General features: G+C 42.6%; 1 protein-coding gene across 3 annotated transcripts; it reads right to left on the bottom strand.

Annotated features, from left to right (window-relative positions):
- Nucleotides 1-5,026: 5,026 nt before the first annotated feature.
- Nucleotides 5,027-15,399, bottom strand: AKAP4 (A-kinase anchoring protein 4). 3 transcript variants are annotated; one of them, XM_070258401.1, is made up of 8 exons: nt 15,222-15,399; nt 14,913-15,059; nt 14,477-14,651; nt 12,857-12,952; nt 11,683-11,733; nt 11,040-11,141; nt 5,978-8,116; nt 5,027-5,386 (listed from the first exon to the last, which is right to left on the bottom strand). In XM_070258401.1, exons 4-8 carry the CDS (start codon nt 12,950-12,952, stop codon nt 5,231-5,233), a joined length of 2,544 nt encoding a protein of 847 aa, XP_070114502.1. In that variant the 5' UTR covers nt 14,477-14,651; nt 14,913-15,059; nt 15,222-15,399; the 3' UTR covers nt 5,027-5,230. The 3 variants fall into 3 exon arrangements, with proteins under 3 accessions (XP_070114502.1, XP_014584335.3, XP_070114501.1); XM_014728849.3 differs by lacking the exons at nt 14,913-15,059; nt 15,222-15,399 and having other exon boundaries at nt 14,477-14,726; XM_070258400.1 differs by lacking the exons at nt 14,477-14,651; nt 14,913-15,059; nt 15,222-15,399 and adding an exon at nt 14,238-14,362 and having other exon boundaries at nt 5,037-5,386.
- Nucleotides 15,400-17,706: the final 2,307 nt, after the last annotated feature.

Below are 17,706 nucleotides of genomic sequence, written 5' to 3' on the forward strand. Positions count from 1 at the left end.
GAGGTGAGGAAACTGACAGTTGGCTATATTGAGTGGCCGTGGTTAGTGATGAATTTTCTGTTTCCCCATTTAATGTTATTTTTCCCCACCAGGGAACACTGAAATAGGTGAATCGTTATTCATTAGATAAACATTTATTTAATGGCTACTATGCACAGGCGCTGTGCTGGGCACCAAGATACAGTAGGGAACAAGACAGGTCCCTGTGCTCCTGGAGTTACCATTCTAGTGGGAGGGGACAGTCAATAAGCAAGTAAATAATAATAAAAACGCTATATCCGTGTGATGAAAATAAAACAGGGTGGTGTAATGAAAAGTAACTGTAGGAGATAGGATAGGGAAGGAAGGCTTTCCTGAGGAGGAGACTTTCATGACAAGAAGGAGTTGAGCTGGAAACCTCACTTTGGATTTGTAGCTGGGATCTGGGAGGGAAGTTCTCATAAAGAGGGAGCTTCCCAGGGCCTGTCCTGGGCCACTCCAGACAAGTAGAAGGAGCAGGAGGGAGGGCCACAAGTTAAGGGTGGCTCAGAGCCCGAAATCAGAAAGACTTGCTAAATTGCAGATTTTCTGGAAAGAGGCAGAATAGCAAAGAAACTTGTCAACAGTGGGAGGGGAATTTTTTTTCCTACAGGTATTAAGTTTAAATATATTTTAAGATGAACTTTATTGAGATATAATTTAGATAGAATAATATTCACTAATCAGAAGTGTACAGTTTGATGAGTCTTGAGAAATGTCTACACATATATTAAATGCCTCCCCTATCAAGATACACAGTCAACATTTCATAACTCTAAAATGTTCCCTTAGAACTTTGGTCAGGTATTTTGTGCAATGTCTGTCAGTTTAGGTTTATCTAATAGTTTCTCATGATTAGACTGGGATTATGGATTTTTGGCAAGAATGCCACAGAGGTGATGTGCCCTTCTCTTGACATCACATCAGGAGGTACATGACACCAATATGTCTATACTGATGATAACCCTGATGACATAATTAAGGTGTGACTGATGGGCTTATCCATTGTAAAGTTACTATTTTTCTCTTTGCATTTAATAAATATCTTGGGGGAGATACTTTGAGACTATCCCATAAAGATTTAAATTGGCGTTAGATGAGACCTACATGTTGAATTAGTTATTTTATATAGTTTTATTAGTCAGGAGCATGGTCTATTTTTCTATTTATGTTTTCCTTTATTTTTCTATTCATGTTTTATAGTTTTTTTTTTAATAAACACAGATTCTCAATTAATAAGAAGACACTGTGATAGAATGGAAAGAGCATCGTATTTGACGTGAGGCAAACCTGGATTTGAATCCCAACTGTCCCACTTACTGATCTTATGACCTTGAAAAGTTCTTTATACCCGAGCCTCTAATTTCTCATCTGTAAAAACAGCTAATAACAAACCATCTCATGAGGTTTTTGAAAGAATTAAAGTACCTAGTAGTTTCTGGCACTCAGTAAGTGCTCTATAAATGTCATTTCTTGCCTTCCTTAATACCCAAGTGTTAAATATTATTGTCACGATGGTAATTAGACTCTCCTCTTTCTGGCTGGGTGGCTCTGGGATATAGAAATTCAACAGATTCTCTTAGATTTTACTTCATGTTCTGACACCACAGAGATTTTAGTGCAGGGGAACTGCTGGGCTTTTTACGTGTCTTTGAGTCACTGGAGAGAAAGGAGCTGGAACTGTTTTAGTTGATGGCAAATTCTTACAGCTTATAAGTATCTTCTATACCGTTGCAAAACTCATTCATCACCTCTGGTATTTGGGGATTTGACTTTCATGGATGTACAAATATATCATTTGCAAAAGTGGCATTTTTATTTCTACTTCTATATTTCTACTTTTTACTTCCTTCTCTTCTTTCATTATTGGAACTATTTTAAAGAAGAATTTTAACAGGGGCAATCCTGTGTGGTTCCTGTTTTTAGCCAGAATTAGCCTAATATGAGCTTTTGTTTGGAAAGATGTACTCTTATGTTAAGAGAGAAAATATTGAAACATCCCTCTCCTCATCCCTGATTTTTTTTAAGTTTAAGTGAAATTTCATTTTCTGTTTTTTTTTCCTTGTTCCAAATTTGATTTCCCCTTTTTTAAACTTGTTTGATTGGTGATTTGTTCCCTTCCTAAGTTCTTTAGGCAGGGACTTAATTCACTGTTATTTTTTTGTCCTGATACAGGCTTTCAGGGCAATACATTCTCTAAATGCTGCCTTGGCAATCTCCCATAAAGTGTTACTCCCGTAAAACCAGTCTTACCAATTTTTCCTTTGCCTCACGCTCCATTATGGTTTGGCATGGCACTGTTACTGATCATTTGTAATAGAATCTTTGATATTTTGTTCATCATGGATTTTTTGGTATTAATATTCGGGGTTTTTTCAATAGTGCATTAAAATACTATTTACCTTGGTTACTGAGTTTTTTGGTGCCCCCTTAAATTTTGCCCTTGAGGCAAGTGCCTCTCGCCTCAGCCTAGCCCTGGTCCTGCAGTAATCTGCCGGAGGAGTTCTGCTCACAGCTTTCTTTTGAAATGGAGGCCTAAAGTTCAGAGAGACTAAAACTCTCAGAGACATCAAACCAATTACATCGTCTGCCAGGAGATAATCATGTTTTCCTTCTCCTTCTACTCCTGTCATCCCTTTCCTACTACATATAGGGCTCTAAGCTCAGCAAAAGTCCTTGTCCATTTCCAGCTGCTGGCACTGAGCATGGCCACATTGCTAATAGGATGCCTGGGATCACTTCTTCATTTAGAGAGATGAAAGGCCAGGGTCTCACCCTCCAGGAATAAACCCCAAGGACTGTTGAGCTCCTCCAGATCCTTGTCAGGGCCCTTCGTGGCCCAAAGCATTCCTTTCTCTGCTGGAGTCTGTCAGTTAGCTCTGGCAAAAATCAAGTTTCCTCACCCTGAGCTTACCTCATCCACACAAGTTTCCCTGAGAAATTATGGAAAAGAAACTCTTTCTTAGACTCAAATGTCAGAACTGGAAAGGCTCTTAGAGACCATTTTGCCCCAACCCCTTCATTTAACACAACATATAACTTCCTTTGCTCTATTTCCACATTCCAAGGAATCCCCAAGGCGGCCTCATAATAAAAATCAGGAGCAAGTCAAGAGCCAATTTAATCAAGGAAGTAAACTACTATGGGACCCAGCTGTGCTCAGAGAGGAGTGAGTCATCAGAAATGCAGCCCTGGTCCCAGGATTTGTTTATTAAGGATTTTCTTCAAGGACAAAAAGAAGGATCTGTGGTGGCTCAGCTCCAAAGATTTTCTTGGGGTGGGGTGTGACTGGAAAAGGTTTGATTAGCTTTCCTCTGGGCTGGGAGTTTTAAAGGCCCTGCTTTGAAGAGCCCTGCCTTCTGACTGGTCCAGGCATTGTGGAGAAGTTGGCAAAGTTTGCCTCTGTACCTCTTACCTCCTGCCAAAAGTGCCTCTCTGGGTCCCATACTCAGAGAATCTTGCTTTCAGTTTGGAAATGTATCAAGAACACTTGCAACTGTATTAGGATGGGCTTTGAGAAGTACAACTTCTTTCACATATTTACATTTGTAACAAGATTCACCTTGTGCAAAGCATCGTGGCATCCATTCCTCTAACCTCTAAACAGTAAAAGTAATTTTTGGCTACATTTTACAGATAAAGAAACTGGCTCAGAGTCTAGGTGACTTCATAAGGCCATGCAACTAGTAAGAGGCAGAAGTTTTGACTTTTGAGTCCGGAAGAATGCCACATCCTGTGCTTGTTCTACTAAGCCATGGGCACCTCAAAAGTGCTAGGGTACGCCACAGCAAACTGACTAAAAGAGAACCACATGGTTGAAACCACTACCTTGATCTGATTGGCAATGAATTCTAGCATTGTGATTGACTTTTGAGAAGCATATAACAAATCTCAGAACTTAGTGAAAGTCTTAAAGGAGACATTGGGATTCATATACAGCAACCATGAGGAATTTACCATTCTTGGAAAATTTTTGTCTCAGACTGATGGAAGACAAGGAAATATCAATTGAAGGAAATGACATTTTTTTTTTTTGAGGAAGATTATCCCCGAGCTAACTGCTGCCAGTCCTCCTCTTTTTGCTGAGGAAGACTGGCCCTGAGCTAACATCCGTGCGCATCTTCCTCTACTTTATATGTGGGACGCCTGCCACAGCATGGCTTGCCAAGCGGTACCATGTCCGCACCCGGGATCCGAATCGCGAACCCCAGGCCACTGAAGCGGAACGTGTGAACTTAACCTCTGTGCCACCTGGCTGGCCCCGCAAATGACTTTTAAGGGAGTTTTATTCACACATGGGGGAGGATCAGATCCCACTGTAGTTCTGGATACTATTTAGCCATGTGCAGTGAACACTAGGGGTGTGTATGTGGCAAGAGGGGGCAATGTCCACCGATAGCATACTTTCTTCAGTTTGTTTTTCCTCTAAGCCAGCCCATCTGAAAACTCTTTTTTTTCTTTTAAAGATTGGCACCTGAGCTAACAACTGTTGCCAATCTTTTTTTTTCTTTTTCTCCCCCAATCCCCCCAGTACATAGTTGTATATTTTAGTTGTGGGTCCTTCTGGTTGTGGCATGTGGGACACCGCCTCAACGTGGCCTGACGAGCGGTGCCATGTTCGCACCCAGGATCCCAACCGGCGAAACCCTGGGCTGCTGCAGCGGAGCACGCGCACTTAACCACTCAGCCATGAGGCCGGACCCCTGAAAACTCTTAACAGAGACCAAGAAAGCGGCATCCTTGGGATTAGAAGAGGGATTATCAAGTTAGGTGGGCAATTCTGGGAGAAACAGGGAGGCCACTGGTGGCAAAACTCGAAATAGATTGTGAACTGAGATTATTTGGGCAAATCAGGTTATTTAGGGACCTGGACATGGGTTATATCCCCATCTCTTGGGTACTCAGCAAAAACCCAGGGTAAGATCTGAACACAAGTCTGACATTGTATCACCAGTCCTTGGAATTGGACAAGTTCCTCTCCTTTGACTCAGATATGTCTGATCAAGAAAACAGTCACATTTTTTTCATTTTTTTATTCATGCTTTTGCCCAGCTCATTGGACACCCTGTATTTGCACAGCCCAACTGCTCAGATGTATTGGGAAACACAGTCGTGTAGCACGCAGTTCACTGGCCTCATGGTAGGGGTGCTCCGGCTGGGAGGGAATGCTGCTGGGGGGAGTAAATTAAGAGGAGTGGAAGGAGTTGCTAGCTCACAGGTTAGTGAGCAGCCAGTCTAGCAGTTGTTTTCTGGCCACGTTTCCCACGGCTTCATCCAGTTGTCGTTCCTTGGCAAACTTCATGACCTCATGAAGAAGATCTCCCACGCTGTAGCCCTTCTCTGCGGCCTTAGCCGAAACTTCGGGAAGCTGTGGAGAGAGCAGAAATAGCTTGAGTCACATGATGCTTTTAGAGAAGGGACCCAGATGGATAAAGTGAACTACCCCTCACCCACCTTCCTATCCATGATTCTAGGATTAAAGTAAAGCCTGCCGCAGATCCAGGACTGGAGACTGCTGACATGGCTTTCCTTTTTCCTTGACCCTCCTCTAATGACATAGATCAAAATGCCAAAGTTACTTTCTTTTTGAGCTTCAAAAAACAAACTCTGGAATCAATTGTGTTCACTAAGTACTTCTCACCAGGTGCTGGATCCTTCAGTTAGTCTGTGCCGATTACTAGGTCAAGGTTAGGGGTTGCTGTTCTCCTGTCTCCCTAAAAAACTATGAGACTGGAAGTAGGGAGGATTGCCTGGCTCAGGTCCTGAACTGAAAATAGTTTGGTTCAGTATTTTATTTATTTATTTCTCTGGAATTCATCTAATGTAGGAAATGCAGCTGTGGGTTGTGTGTGTGTGTATGTGTGTGTGTGGACTGCTCTTGGGCTCTAAGTACAATTCTGCCTCACTGTCCCTCCCCATTCCAACCCTCTTTCTTCTTATGTCTTGTGGCATTGCTTACCTTCTCCAGTTGTCCATCATCATCTCCCAGGAAGTAGAGCGTAGGGATGTTAAATTGGGAGGCCGCAATCCACTGAAGGACTGCCTGGAGCTGCTTCTGCAAGCTACTTGTTGAGCAATGATTATTGACGATGACTTGGGGCCCAGAAGAGTCTTGATAGTTCTGTGGCATCACACCACTCTGACTACGTCTGGAGCCACTGGCCTGGTAATTGGCGTTGTTCACCGAGGCTGCTTGTTCTTCCAACTCATCAAGGGCTGCCCCATTGTTGCCGTACTTAGCCATGATAAGGCACAGCTTCATCACCGATTCCACAAGTTGATCTATAAATTGCCGGTTCACTTGCTTCAGCCCACTGGCAAAGTCAAGTTCTTGATTCTCCTGGCATTGTTCTTCCCCTCTGTCAGGCCTCTTGAACATGGACGTTCCTCTGCTTGTACTGGGCTCAGAATGCTTGTTCTCACCTTCAGATATATCATCACAGTTGAACGAGCTCTCACCAAGCAGTTTCTGAATCAGCGTCAGAACAATGTTTGACATATCCAGCTTCTGGCAGTTCACATGTTGATTCTCCTTTAGAGAGGTGGAGGGTCCAGGAGCTCCACGAGACTCTAGATGTTTCATTGAAAGAGCCTTGGCAGTTTGGCCACTTCCACACTTTTCGTATTGGGCACTCTGAGCTGTGTAGCTTGTGGAAGAACCAGGACAGTCTTCTTCATGTAGATCTTTGCCCTTGGCCTGCTGGGTCAAATGGTACTGGATCAGCATAAGAGCGGAGACAATCAAGTCCTTCGCGAGTGAATCTGTGGAAGGGCTGATCTTTTCTCTTTTTTCCTCCCTATTGACACATGCTTTGCTAGTCATCTTGCCTTGGTTTCCCTGCTTTTGATTCCACATGGTCAGGCTCTCCTTAAGGATGTGTTCACCGACTTTCTCAGCACTGGTCAAGGACTTGCACTGCTCTGGTCTCATTTTGCCCTGGTCCTTCCCCTTCATTTCAGCTTTCATGGCTGAGAATTCGAGACTTTGGTTCTTGCACTTGGGATCTTGGGACCCAGCTTTCAAGGATGCATACGAGACACTCTGTGATTTAGTCTCCTTCTTCTCGCCAAGTAGGGCACCGACCAGGCGCTTCAGCATGGCCTCCATGATATCTGCTGCATTTTGTTTCCCGTGGTTGAAAAGATTTCTCTTGACAGCTGAGACAAAGTCTGAGTCAGTCATCAGGACCCCAGTGATGTTATGTAGGTTCTTCATGCAGGAATCAATCAAATCGGACACAATTTCCTTGGTGTGTTTTAACAACACTCTCTTCAGCACCGCACAGGCTGGGATCGGCTTCCCAGAGCTATGCACTTTCAAGGTCTTCATAACGGAGAACATCATGTCAGAAGCCACTTGATTTGCGTAAACCATGAGTCCTTTGCTAATGGAGTCTGCGAATTCCTTGCTATCTCTTTGGAACATCTGTTTGTCTCCGCTCTTGCTCTTGTTGGATAACTCACTATACATAAAGGTTTTCCGCCCACCATCTCTGCTGTCCTCCCCAGTGCCCCGCATTTCTGCAGAGGTCACTTCTACAGCATCATGGACCATTTCAGAAGCGATCTTGCTCAAAGCACTGCGGGGGCTGTTCTTCCCTTTGTCCCCAGGAGGTGGATAGATTGAATGATGAAAGCATTTGTTTCTACCTTCCAACTTCTCCTTGATTTCTTTACGGGCCATCTGGATTACCAAAGAAGCTAGTCGGTTGATATAGAATGAAAGGTCGTCCACGGAACATTCGCCACCAGGAGAGATAACTGCCCTCTGAGTGTTAGGAGATTTGGGTGAGGGAGTGGAAGGGCTCTGGTTATTGTTGGTGTTTTTGGCTGCTGTCATTTCTAGATGTCGGCTTTGAGGTCCGTTGGTCACATAATCCATGTTCAGCTGATCAGCATAGACTCTGTAGCAGTTCCCAGAGGGTAATTTATGGAATTTACCCTCTGTTTCTCCTACTTTATGCTTACAGCTAGAGGCTGAGGGGCTCAGTGCGTGTTGGAAACCCAAGGCATATTTCTGGAGATCATTGAGAAGCCAGTTGAAGACACATATGTGATCAGAGGGAGTTTGTTTGAAAAGGCACACAGATCCCTCCGTCTAGAAAAAGAAGAACACCTATCCATAAGAGTCTGGGTAGGCTACTTCTTTTCCTTATTTTATTTAGAAGATACATCTTCTAAATAGCACAGATTAGGGATTTGACCTTTAGGATTTTCATGGGAACATAACACACAATTATACCCATTAATACACTTTCAAGCACAAGTGGCAGCAACAAAAGCTCAGAATATATATATTTGTACACTTTACACATGTGTTATCAATATATTTGTCAGTTTTATCTGAGTATTTGTGCTTATCTCAATATGTGTCAAAAATGTGTCAGAGTCTGTTGTGTGTGTATATGCACACCAATATAGCAATTCATGAGTGTGAACATCTCAATAGTTGTGAGAATGTCAGTCTGTATTGTTAGTATGTGAAAATGTGCCTGTGTGTATGTGCATGCATATATGTATGTCAATGCACATGTGTGACTGACTATGTGGAAGCCCGTGTAATAATGTGTTGACATCAATACCCATTGTATATGTCTACTGTACAGGCCAACATGCATGTTAGTGTGTATATTTTATACACATGTGAATGTAAAACTGAGTGTGTATGTCAGTGTGTCTCTGAATATATAAATGAGCAAGTATTGATTTGAGTGATCTGCATATATGTTTATGATATAAATCCAATATCACGTATCATGCAGCTATAAATATATTTATATATGTTAAAGCATAAATTAACATACATACTCATTAATATATTAATGTCTAATTAATGTATAATGTATAATATATTTATAAGTGTGTATGTTAAAATATGAACATGTACAAATAGGTGATTGTATAATGACTGTGTATGTCAATAGATAGGGTATCAATTTATGCTATATTTATAAGATGCTATGTCACTGCTTGAGAATGTGTGTCAGTGTTGCACACACGCTGACATTTGAGTATGTGTGTGAATACATGAGAGGGGATGTCATTGCATTTATCTCATTGTGTGTATCAATGCATACAAACATGAGTTAATGAATATCTGTCACTTTGAGTTTGTATGCGTGTTATCGACATGAGGTATATTTATAAATGTGTATTCCAAAACCTGAGTCTGTATGGTCACTATGTTTTGATTAAGGCTTGTGTGTGTTAACATGTGTGAGATTATGTTTATACATGGTGTGCATGGATTTATATATCCACGTTTATGTGTGTCACATGTGGGCATGTCAATGCATCTGACTCTGTATAACTGTATATCTTTGTATACATGTGTAAGTCATTATTTATGAATAGGTCAATATATATGTTTGTTATATCCATGCTTGTATGTATTTGTCAGTGTCACATGTAGCCAGGCCTGTGTGTGTCATTGCTTGTATAAGTCATTTTGTTTTTAAAGATTGGCACCTGAGCTAACAACTGTTGTCAATCTTTTTTTTCCCCCCTGCTTTTTCTCCCCCAATCCCCCCAGTACGTAGTTGTATATTTCAGTTGTGGGTCCTTCTAGTTGTGGCATGTGGGACACCGCCTCAACGTGGCTTGATGAGTGGTGCCATGTCCACACCCAGGATCCAAACCGGTGAAACTCCAGGCCGCTGAAGGCGGAGCGTGCAAACTTAACCACTCAGCCATGGGGCCAGCCCCATAACTCATTTTTTTTAACGTATATAAATGTATATATCAATGTGTGTGTCACTTTGTGTAAATTTACATGTGTGTGTACACACACATATTATATATGTATATATAATGTATATGTACATATGTACATATGTGTACATATACATACATACATATACATTGTATATAATATATATGTATATATATCATATAGAGAGAGAATATACATGCTTGTGACTGTGTATGCCCATGTCTGGATATGTGTATTTGTGTCGTGCACATCTTCCACATCTTCCACTCAGTGCTAAGTACCATTGCCCTCTTTGCCCCTTCCATTGCTTCATCTCTTCTCTTTTCGCTGAATTCCTGGAAATGTGAGGTCATGATAAAGTCAACTTTTTGCAAATGGGCTTAAGTTACAATCAAGGAGATCTGCATTGTGTGTAGGAAATATGGGCTGCTCTTTAAAAATAAACACAAGGTGTAATTTATCCCTTTCTTAAGACTCCAAAATGGAGTTGGCTACCCCCAACTGAACCCAAAACCCTTTGGAGAATATTTTGTAACTGGTTTTTCCTTCCTCAGAGGCCGCTCTCATCACTCCAAAGGTGTCTGGGGCCAGAAATGATGTTTCTGGTTATAACGTGAGTCTAGGGACACAGAACAAGAAATAGTTGACTCCTTTGTGCTAAAGCTGAATATACTGTTCCAATACCGGCCACTCTAGGCTTATAGGGCTGTGAGGGTGACTTGACATGTGCTCTAATGCTCACCCCAAACTAGAGGCCTAACAGATATAATTTAGGATATTTACACAAAAGCAAAAAGATTCTGTATGTGACAGTGGTGTGCAAGTCTAATTGCTTCTAACTTTATGCTACCCGACAGCCTGGGTAATCTCTTAGACAACAGGGTGGGGACCAGGCCACCACAGCTCTTGGTCATCGTGGATCCTCTCTGCTCCATATCTTCGTTCTTCATTGTCGAACGCTGGGCAATGTAGGGCACAGAAATCGACTACAAGCCAGCAAAGAACACTGCACAGGATCTTGCTTATAAGCCCATATGTTTGTTAGGATGAGAATAGCAAGATTCTGTTTGAAGTAGGTACCCGAAATCAAGAAAGGCATCCGAGCCTCTGTGATTAGTGCCGTTGTTAGATACCTGGGCATTGAACTTACCGTGACTCTGAACTTAAGCTTGTGTTCTCTAGAATGTCATAATATTCAAATTTATGGGCCTGTTTGACAGTAGTTCTCTTACTATCTCTGTACCAGAGTCCTCAGACTCAGCATTGGGCTCTGAGAATTAGAAACGGTGGACTCAGAGGCTAAGTATACCTTAGACTGGTCTTGCTTTTCAGTATCCTTGATCACAATAATCTCTTTTTCTTCCAGATTCTCCAGGTTTAAGCCACCGTCTGAATTGGAACCACCAGCATCCTATGGAATTAAGGGGTGAGATTCTTATGAACAGTTGCTTTTTGAGACATCCCCAAGCTGCCCCGTAGGCTACTACTTCAAAGCATAAGTGTCATGTCTCTTATTGTCACTTTTCTTTCTGAAGGAGAAGTAGGCTTGTAGTGCTAGCTAATCTCTGAAGAATGAGATAAAGTTCCTCCCATAAATTACTACTCCCCCCACCCCTGGGAGGTATTCACAAAGCCATCAGTCTTAGGAACCATATCCATTAATCATCAACCTTTTGAACAGGGTTTTTTTTTCACTTTTCTGACATGCTATCTTCCATTCTTTCAGCCCTACCAGCAACTTAAACAGAGTTTAAAATGAGATTTCATATCTAGAGTGACAGTAAATTCTGAACCAGGGATCCTGGGCTCATGAGAATGATGGCTTTCCACCTGAGTCCCCTCCATCTTTCTATCCTCTGCCACAACCTTTCCCTTTCCTCATGCTGTCACTGATAAGCCTACTCAGCCGTTTCCCACCCATCCCAATTCTGAGAGGAGCAGAGAATACCCACCTTGGAATCTTTATCTTCTGCTGTCAAGGTGGACACATCGACAAAGCATATCTGCATCGAATTAGGGGGGTGAATTTAGAAAAACTCTAGAGAAAAGGCTGTAATTTCCCTTTCTGGGAGAAGATAATAGCACCTACCTTACAGTGTTCTCCTGAGGATTGAGTGAGATAGTACATGTGAAGCTTTTAGCAGAGCGTCTATACATAGCAAGCACTCAATCAACGTTAATATAATGATTATCATTAGGCAGACAGAATCTTTGCATTACTACGTTTCCTAAATGAGGATACCTACCTGTTAGGGAGAGGCTCAAAACACAATGTCTATATTTATTGAGAAGGCTGACACAAACTCAAAAGTGAAATGTATTAGAACTTGATTCTCCTGGCTCCCAGTTTAGAACATTTTCAACTACACTAGTGTTCCCCAAATGTGGTATTTTACTATTGATGCTATAGAAGATTTTAGGTGGTACATGGATAAGCATTTCTGTGTTTAATAGGTGCATTTTTTGTTGTGTATTAGGAAAAATACATATTAGAACATCAAACCTGTGATATTATGGATAATATTGCTTAGGGTGACGGCAATTTTTAAATGTAAGTCAATTTTAAAGACATTGCAGAAATACATATTGAGTAAATAATAGTATAAGTGGCATTGAACATGATAAAAGTGTGAAATACTAGGCAAATCACTTGAAATTTGGGAAACAGCATGAAGTATTTTGCCCTCCTAAGGGAGCCCCACTTTAGTGTAACTTACCGGTAGCTAGGCAACATTATTATGACTTCAGAGGTGTTAGGTAATAGGGCCTGGTAGCTCAGCAACCACCACTCCTCCCTCCCCTCAGGTCCCCCCCCCCCCCCCCCGCCCCGCCCCGCCCCGCCCCGCCCCACCCCGCCGCCCCCTCATCCCCCTCCCCCCACCCCCCCACGTTCCTCCTCCAAACCCCGCCCCCCTCCCCCAGCTGCTGTACATCACTCCCCATCCTGCCCCTTTGATTTGTCCCATTGTGATGTATAAACCCGCTGGTCCCCCACAGACCTTACTGAGCTTGGTTTCCTGCAGAAGTCACAGTATCACCCTCCGTTAGTCTATCCTGGGCTCCGGGATATCTATACCCATACCCCAATCCTTTCTACTCCTTAGTAGGAATCATTTTATATCATACCACTTTCCGTCTCTGATCTTGCTGTCCCGTTTGGCTGTAGAGATCTACCTTGCACACGTCCCTATGGCTGTGTAACCAGTCAATATGATCAGACATCTGAAAGAGAAAGAAAAGAAATCTGAAAGACTTATGTATGGTTTCTAGAAACTGGCTCAGTTTGGATAAGAATCTCTGGCGGGCTTCCTGAAACCCGTCTTCGTGTTTCATATAGGTTTAGGCTAGGAACTGCTGGGGTGCGCAGTGGCGGAAGGACACTCTGAAGCGTTTGAACTTGATGATCGGGATCATCATCTTTTAGCACAATATAGTCTCCTTTAATTTAGACTTCCCACACCAAGTATTTGGAACCATGGGACTATCATATTGACTTGGGAGAACACCAGTCAGGAAAAATGGCAGGCTGGGAAGTAAATTTAAAAGGATATCTAGAAACTGTGGGGATTAAATTTAGTGATTTACTTCTACCCAACGGCACTAACTAAATCTCACCTGTCTCCGCTTTTCTTTACTCACTTTTGGGAATCAAGTTCACCTTATCCCCTTTAACTGAATTTTAGCTCAACCACAGGCTTTCTCATTACATTAAAGAAAGTGAAATTAGGTAAATAGCCGTAATACTTACCACGTAGGGCTATTGGAAAAGACTAAGGTCAATACCGGTAGAGTGAATAAATAGTCCTTTTTATTAAAACAACATATACGATTCCAACATGTAGAACAAGTTTCTGAATGTTGAGAAAACTCAGTCTAAAAGCCATTGATATAACCAAGAGACAAATGTCTGAGGGAAGACCAGACCCTGATCCCATCAGACCAAGTTTAATTTTATTTTTAAAAGAAAACATAATCTCTGCCAACTTCCTTCAACCCCCCTTACCATCTCTGACCCCAGTCCGGAACTAAAGGGAAAGAGGAAATGGCAGAAGGCACTATTTTTTGCTGTGTAAGACACAGTTGTTTTGGTATCTTGGGCTTGAATTTGATTTCTTTCTAAAATTTAGTAAGAGAAACCTGTTTTCGCCAAGTATTAGAGAGTTATTGAATTCCTTTCCCCCAACTTCCTTCAAAATTTAGACCTCTTTAATCTCTAGCTCCCTCCCTCCCCCTCCTTCCCCCTTCTCTTCTCCTCCCTGCCTCCTTCCCTCCCTCCTTTCCTCCTCCTCCCTCTCTCACTTCCTCCCTTCCTCCTTCCCTCCTTTCCTCCCTCTCCCTCTCTCTCCCCTCCCTTTTTTTCTCCCTTCCTCCCTCTCTCATTCCTCCATTCTCCCTCCCACTCTCTCCCTCCCTCTTTCCATGTCTCTCTCTCTCAACATTTTTATAACAGCTATCCTCTGAGGCTATCCTTTCACATGAGAAATAATACTACATCCCTATACTTTACCATTCTCCCAAGATCTTCTTGAGTTCTCCCGGCAAGAATCTCTGCAAATCCCTGAAAAAGATTTAGGAAAAGGCTTCCCACACCCTCAGAAGAGGGAGTTTCTTTTTTTCAAGAGCTAGAGACCACTAGTCTAGAAAAAAAGAGGGGGAGGCACAGAAGTCCCTCATGTGATTTGGATATAGTCTCAGTCAAAATCCTAAAGAACTGTAAAAAAAAAAAAAAATATATGAACTTATTACCTTGATGATGAAGTTGTTTTAGACTTTTGGCTGAAAGTGTCCACCCAGAAGGGAGATGTGCCCCTTTAGGTGGAACTGGGCTGTGCCAAGTTCTTGGGCACTTGGAGCTGGCTGCCACCCCCGTCAGCTGTTGGACGAGACTGATGGGCCAGGCCTTTCCCTGCTGTCTTTAACCCTGGGGTGTGACAACAGAGTTTATTGGGTCACAATGCCTGAAACCATAGCAACCTCAGCAAAGGCGTGGCAGGCTGGCACATCAGTAGCCCCTCACGTCAAAAGCACATCAGGCTGTCTGCCGTGTGGCAAACTTTTTCTGTTCTGTCTAGGAGAGTACACATATTTCTTTCACATTTTGTCCAGCTCACAACCCCTTGAGACCTCCTTTCTCTTCCCTCTTCTTCCTAGACTTTCAGAACAATCTAATCATATTAGTTACCAGTTTAGTGGAGGTCTGTAATTTTCACGTACAGAATTACCACCAGCCTTTGTGAATGAAACAGTATTAATTTTCACATCTTAGCTTATTTCTCTTTGGATTTGGCACTTGGGATTCAGAGTTACGTAGCAAGAGATCCTTAGATTTCTGTGTAGAAACAGAGAAATGTATGTCAAAGTCCTTTCTAGGCATCCTGAATAAAATTATGAAAATACAGAGTTGGAGGCTGCCTTAGCAGCTTCTGTGGTTTCACCTCATAATCAAGACACCCCCTTAGCTAGTCAAAACGAAATCAGAAGATGCCCCTACCTTTGTAGTTATCAGAGTAGGCTATTTCGTAGGACCTTGGAATAACTTTTTCTTGTCAATTTGGATGCTGTGATGACTCTTCCAATCTGACCCAAGATGTTGCTTCTTTTCCTCAACCCTCCATACTTTCCTAAAGCCTGACCACCAGTTGGTACCAGAACTTCTACTTCATGGCATTGCTGTTTCTATAGAGAACAGTGACAGCACAAAATTGGGGGCTCCATTTTAGGATTCTGAGTGTCTAAGTGGTCCAGCAAGCTCTAAGCTTCATCAGGAGATATAATTAGCCCAGAAAAAAAGCCAGTCCTCTTGGGACAGGGTCCGCCTTTCATAGACTCCTCAAGCCATGAAAGATCTTCAGCCCCACTTCTTCTTCATTATGGCCAGTGCTGGCTTGCTGGCTACAGTATTCTTTAGAGGATTATGCATTACACTTGGAGATGCCTTCAGTTTAGCCCCAGTTTGGAAACATTAGCCCACAACAAAATGGTTCTCACTGTGCCCAGGTTCATCTTGTCTTCTCCTTGTCCTTTCTCCACATGCCTCCACTTTATCCTCATGCATGTGAATAAATGCAGCTGAATTAAAAATCAGTTGAGATGACCCCCTAAATAATAAAGTTTCATATTCTTGGTTCTACCTCCATTCTTCTTTTCCTTGTTACCCCTGAGATTGTTTGTCTTAGCCCTGCTGTACAATTTTGATCTTGTTTGTTCATGGCATCAAAGAGAAAGAGAGCTGGACATTTATTAAAAGGTGGCAAGACAGATTCTACTCAGGCTACTACAGTAGGGGAGAGAGACTTCAGAAGAATAGAGCTCATCTCCACTGACACAAAAGGCAGGAGGCTTTATAAATGCAGAGGTGTGCTAAAGGAAAAGTGTTGAGGGAAATTTGTGTGTGGGGGGAGGTTGATCAAGGTGATTAGGCTATCTGTATTTACTAACTGTTACTTATCAAAATTAGGCTCCTACCCTTGAATAGAGACTGGGAGAAGAGGGCCCTATCTTTCTTGATGATTATACATTTCAAAGGGATGGCTCCCAAGTCCTTCTGACAGACACTCTTGAGTTGTAGAAGATACATCTCAAAGGGACAGACAAAGGATTTACAATCGCAAGTTTTCTAAAGTAAATGTTCTAAGAAAAGGGAGGTCAGGGGCTTCTACTCAGGTTTTACTTTAGGGAGGCTAGGGTCATCAACCTAGGGACATGCCCTAGAGCTGATAGAAACTATGCTAGTGTTTCTTCAAGTCTCTTAATGTAGGGAGAGGATAAAATTGTTTGTGCTGAAAGTTGCCATTCTTATAGGCCAAGGTTGAGGCCTGGTTGGGAAGAGGTCTCAGAGGAGCCTGACTATGTCAAATCATCATGCTGTGTAACTTAAATATATATAATTTTTACTAAAAAATAAATTTTGGTCAAGGAGGCAGTCTGTCAGTGGTGATAAGCTAAAATCTACAGTACAGAACCTGGTTTTCCTATATCACCCTTTTATCAAGGGAAAATTTAGATGATTAAAGAAAAAGTTGGACCTCCTATATCTGGCTCATATCTGTGGAATAAGAAGCAAAGCAAAGAAATGTTTATTTATTCTCCAAGCACAAGAATGTATATCCCTAAAATTAAAAAACCAAAAAATGCTCTATGTTCTCCCAGCCCAGAAGGGAACAACCATGATCTGGGCCTGGAAAATGTCTTACCAAATCCCCTAAATGACAAAGAGAACTATTATGGATGATTAGAGCCCTGTCCCATGGCACCCCAGTCCTGTCATCCTGGAGGCTAACCAGGAGCAAACAAGAGCAACATTTGCATGGGAAACCAATTAACAAAAATGTAAGGAGGTGCAGTCATAGGTAATAGTATATCCACTGCCTCTTCTTTCTCTCAAGAGGCTGAGGCTCTCAAACTGGCCTTTACTTGATGCGGGGTCGGTGAGCGGAGGAGTCGAAAGAAAGATTTCTTGGACTCTCAAGATCTGGCAGTAGTGCTCTTTTATTTAGAGAATAGTGTGGAATAGCATGGGGACAGGACCCATGGGCAGTCAGAGCTGCTGCTGCTGGCATGGGGACAGGACCCATGGGCAGTCAGGCTGCTGCGTGGGGACAGGGCCCACGGGCAGGAGGAGCCACTGCTGCTGCCCCCACTACTGCTACCAACATGGGTGGAGAGTAAGGCCAAACCTAAGGCACAGGTATGTGAGCCATCTCTCCACAAGACAAAGGAAAGAACATGCGAAAAAGTTAAAATGGTATCAGTGCAGGTGGGGTCTGGCCGTTAGGTGGTCCCACAACTTTTAGATAAGAATCAAATCGGATTAAGTAAAGGCCAGAAGCCACCACCCTAAATACTATCTTCAGCTAAAGACAAAGGAGGATGTTGGGGGGGGGGGGGGGTCAGTTACATGAGGTTGCCAGATAGTAACCAACTTAAGTCCTTGCCTTCCCCATTAAGAGTTTCCAGAGATAATACCATCCCGCCTT

The sequence above is a fragment of the Equus caballus genome, chromosome X (genome assembly GCF_041296265.1).
Source record: "Equus caballus isolate H_3958 breed thoroughbred chromosome X, TB-T2T, whole genome shotgun sequence".
Lineage (NCBI taxonomy): Eukaryota > Metazoa > Chordata > Mammalia > Perissodactyla > Equidae > Equus > Equus caballus.

Bases quoted from the DNA above. Each gene is read 5' to 3' on its own strand.
- AKAP4 (XM_070258400.1), bottom strand. The intron at 11,734-12,856 runs GTATGATATAAA...AATTCGATGCAG, and splicing joins AAGATCAGAGACGGAAAGTG to ATATGCTTTGTCGATGTGTC. The intron at 11,142-11,682 runs GTGGGTATTCTC...TTAATTCCATAG, and splicing joins CAGAAGATAAAGATTCCAAG to GATGCTGGTGGTTCCAATTC.